This window comes from Lepus europaeus, chromosome 15 (assembly GCF_033115175.1).
Source record: "Lepus europaeus isolate LE1 chromosome 15, mLepTim1.pri, whole genome shotgun sequence".
Taxonomy (NCBI): Eukaryota; Metazoa; Chordata; class Mammalia; order Lagomorpha; family Leporidae; genus Lepus; species Lepus europaeus.
This window is the reverse complement of record NC_084841.1, coordinates 86,152,296-86,155,654: the sequence shown is the minus strand read 5'-3', so window position 1 is coordinate 86,155,654 and position 3,359 is coordinate 86,152,296. Positions and strand designations below refer to the sequence as shown.

General features: G+C 45.6%; 1 protein-coding gene across 1 annotated transcript; it reads right to left on the bottom strand.

Moving 5' to 3' along the window:
* Window positions 1-995: 995 nt before the first annotated feature.
* LOC133774604 (heterogeneous nuclear ribonucleoprotein F-like) lies at window positions 996-2,698 on the bottom strand. Its single transcript, XM_062212441.1, has one exon. The coding sequence runs from the start codon at window positions 2,424-2,426 to the stop codon at window positions 1,191-1,193; it is 1,236 nt and encodes a 411-aa protein (XP_062068425.1). The 5' UTR covers window positions 2,427-2,698; the 3' UTR covers window positions 996-1,190.
* Window positions 2,699-3,359: the final 661 nt, after the last annotated feature.

Below are 3,359 nucleotides of genomic sequence, written 5' to 3'. Positions count from 1 at the left end.
TGACTTCCTTTTACTACAACTTCTTTACCTCTCTCCTCTGTGTGAGCCTGATGCCCTGAGCCATTTTTCTTTTCTCTCTTGGCTTATGTTCTTATTATCCTTAAAAGCATACTCCAGGGAAATAATGCATGTGAGAGGAAAGTTTGAATTTGTGTATCTGAGATAGGATAGGAGTGATTGAGTCATATAGGAGGTGTATGCTTAGATTTTTGAGGAGCCGTTAACTCTTTCCAAAGTAGTTGTATCATTTTACATTCCCATCAGTATTGTGAATGCATTCTAGTTACTCCATGTCTTCATCAGTTTTCATTATTGTAGCTATTCTAACAGCTTTGTCATGATTCTTATTGAACTTTTCATTTGCATTACTCTAATGGCAAACAAGTTTAAGAACTTGTTTGCCATTCATAAATAATCTTTGGAAAAATTGCCCATTTTTCTTTAAATTATTTTTATTAATGAGTTTTAAAATATCTTTATGAATACAAGCCTTTTAACATATATATGCTTCGTGAATATTTTCTCTGAGTCCAGTCTATGGCATTTACTTTCTTTCTTTTTTTTTTTTTTTTGTGAAAAAGTCTTTATTTTAAGAAAAAAATTTAGTTAACAAAAAATTTAACAAGTTTCACTTAGCAAAATACACCCCAAAGGAAATCACAGTACAAAGAAAGCTTTAAGTCAAGGCCTCACCAATTCCTACAGTATTAGTATTGTGTCTCAATTCTCAAAACTAACTTTTAAAAAGCTTAAACTTAACCTAAAAGATTTAAATGAAAATAGAAACTAGAATGAACAAACATGAGAAATGTTTCTCTTTGAATTAGGGATCTAGCACCTTTGAGTTTTCCAAAAAAGTACATCTCCCCAAGGTGTTCACTGTGGTGTGGTGTAAAAGATCCACAATTTAACATACTTAAACTACTTTAACTCAGATAACATCACTCGAAGGATACTACTAAAATGTTAATCGAGAAAAGCGGGAAATGGTTTTAGTTTACTCAATATCACATGCTAGAAGAAAAGTTTGCATGAGAAAACACTGAAGAGGTAATTTTTTAATCCAGATTTCACAAACTGATGGTGCAAAACGGGTCCCACAGCTTCCTCTAGGGTAATAACTGCTTTTTCACTGCTTGCTGGCTGCCTCTGAAAATTTGATTGAAATTAACTCAAATGCTTCTGCAAAACTAATCATATCCACCCATGCTGTACTGACCACTACAGCCAGCGCCATAACAACCGCTCACTGACTGGCTCTCCAGGCCACTGTAGGTGGCCTGAGCCGCGGACACCCCCATGCCCTGCATCACCTGGCTGCTGTAGGCCCCGTTGCTGGCCCCTGTTGTGGAATTCAAGAAGAGTTCTATGTATCTGTGCTGCACATTGGCCCTATCTTTCGACATCGCTGCCACAGCTTCTTCGTGGGTGGCAAACTCCACATCAGCTTCGCCCGTCACTCTTCCATCTGGGCCAATCTCAATATGGACTCTCACCGGGTTAAGTGGAGAGAAGAAGTTGTAGATGTCGTTCTCGGTCGCTTTGTGTGGCAGCCCTCTCATGTGGACGCAGTGGCCAGTGGTGCTCTGCACTGCGAACTCGCTGTGGTCGTACATTCCTGAGAGGCAGTAGCTGAGGTCTCTTCCGAACAGATCAGTGGTGAAGCCGTAGCCATCGCTGAGGCCACTGTACTCCTCATAGCCCCCATAGCCAGCGCTGTAGGCACCAGGACGCATTCTCTCCAAGCCTGCCTGCTTCACAATGCCAATATACCTCCGGGCTGTGCCAGGCCTGTCATAGGGCTCGGGTCGCTGGACAGACATGAACTTCAGAGGAGGATCTGAGTATGACCTCACTTCTTCCTGACTGCTCTTAAAGACCTCAATATATCTGTGCCCTATTCTCTCCTTGTGCTTCCCTAGCGCCTTCTCTGCTAGCTCCTGAGAGGCAAACTGCACGAAGGCCTCCCCTGTAATCTTGCCCTCGGGGTCCACAGGCAAAGTGATCCCGTTTGGCACAATTTCCAACCCTGAGAAAAACTGAACAATTTCTTCCTTTGTGCATCCAAACGGGAGTCCTCGAAGCCGCACGAAGCCATCATTAGCGGTGTCAGCGCTGTTTGGACCGCTGTGCTTCAACACCCAATCCATCTCGGTTCTGTGAGACTTCAACACCTCAATGTACCGGTGCCCCATGCTTTCCCTGTCTTTTTTCAGGGCCATTTTGACATCATCTTCTGATTCAAGTTCGACAAATGCCTCACCACTCTGCCTGCCTTCTCTAGTGTAGATAAAATGAACACCTGCGGCCCCATCGTGAATCATGCAGTCGGACAGGAAGTTCTGCACGTCCTCAATAGAGCAGGACCAGGGCAGGCCATGGAGCTTGACCACAAAGCCTTCACCTCCCTCGGGACTCAGCATCATGGACACTTGACAGGGTAGATGTCAGACAAACTTGGGTGCAAGTTGTCTTTTTATGGCTTAGAGTATCGCCAAGGATACCTTCAGTAGGAGACACCTCTGGTAGGTAACCAACTGTCCACTGAGGAGAGCTGGCCTGGTTTCTATTTGCATTCAGCAAGAGCGGCTTCCAGAGAAGTTACCCCAGATCCCACCCGAGCTTAGATGCTCAGAGGGGTCCAGGCAAACTCCAGGTGCATATTTTTGTTCTTAACCTCTCGGAGCTGGTGCCCCAGGCCGCACGCGCCGCCACGAGGAGGAAGAAAAGGCCGCGGAAGCACGGCCTGGCATTTACTTTCATTGCCTTTACACCATCTGTCAAAGGCAGAAGTTCTTTTTTTTTTTTTTTGACAGGCAGAGTGGACAGTAGAGGGAGACAGAGAGAAAGGTCTTCCTTTTTGCCGTTGGTTCACCCTCCAATGGCCGCCACGACCAGCGCACCGCGTTGATCCGATGGCAGGAGCCAGGTGCTTCTCCTGGTCTCCCATGGGGTGCAGGGCCCAAGCACTTGGGCCATCCTCCACTGCACTCCCTGGCCACAGCAGAGAGCTGGCCTGGAAGAGGGGCAACCGGGACTAGAACCCTGTGTGCTGGCGCCCTGACCGGGACTAGAACCCGGTGTGCTGGCACCGCAGGTGGAGGATTAGCCTGTTGAGCCACGGCGCCGGCCCAGAAGTTCTTAATCTTGATGATCTCTGGTGGTTATTTTTTTAGATTTTAAAATTTTATTTAACCTATACCAGTTTTGTGTATTTCGATATACAGATTTAGGAACATAGTGATACTTCTCACCCTTCCCTCCCTCCTGCCCACACTCCCACCCTTTTTCCTCCTTCCTCTCCTATTCCCACTCTTAATTTTCACTTTACTTAATGATTGTAAGGTTTTACCCTACAT

Excerpts from the sequence above, each read along its gene's own strand:
- LOC133774604 (XM_062212441.1), bottom strand. The coding sequence starts at position 2,426 with ATGATGCTGAGTCCCGAGGGAGGTGAAGGCTTTGTGGTCAAGCTCCAT.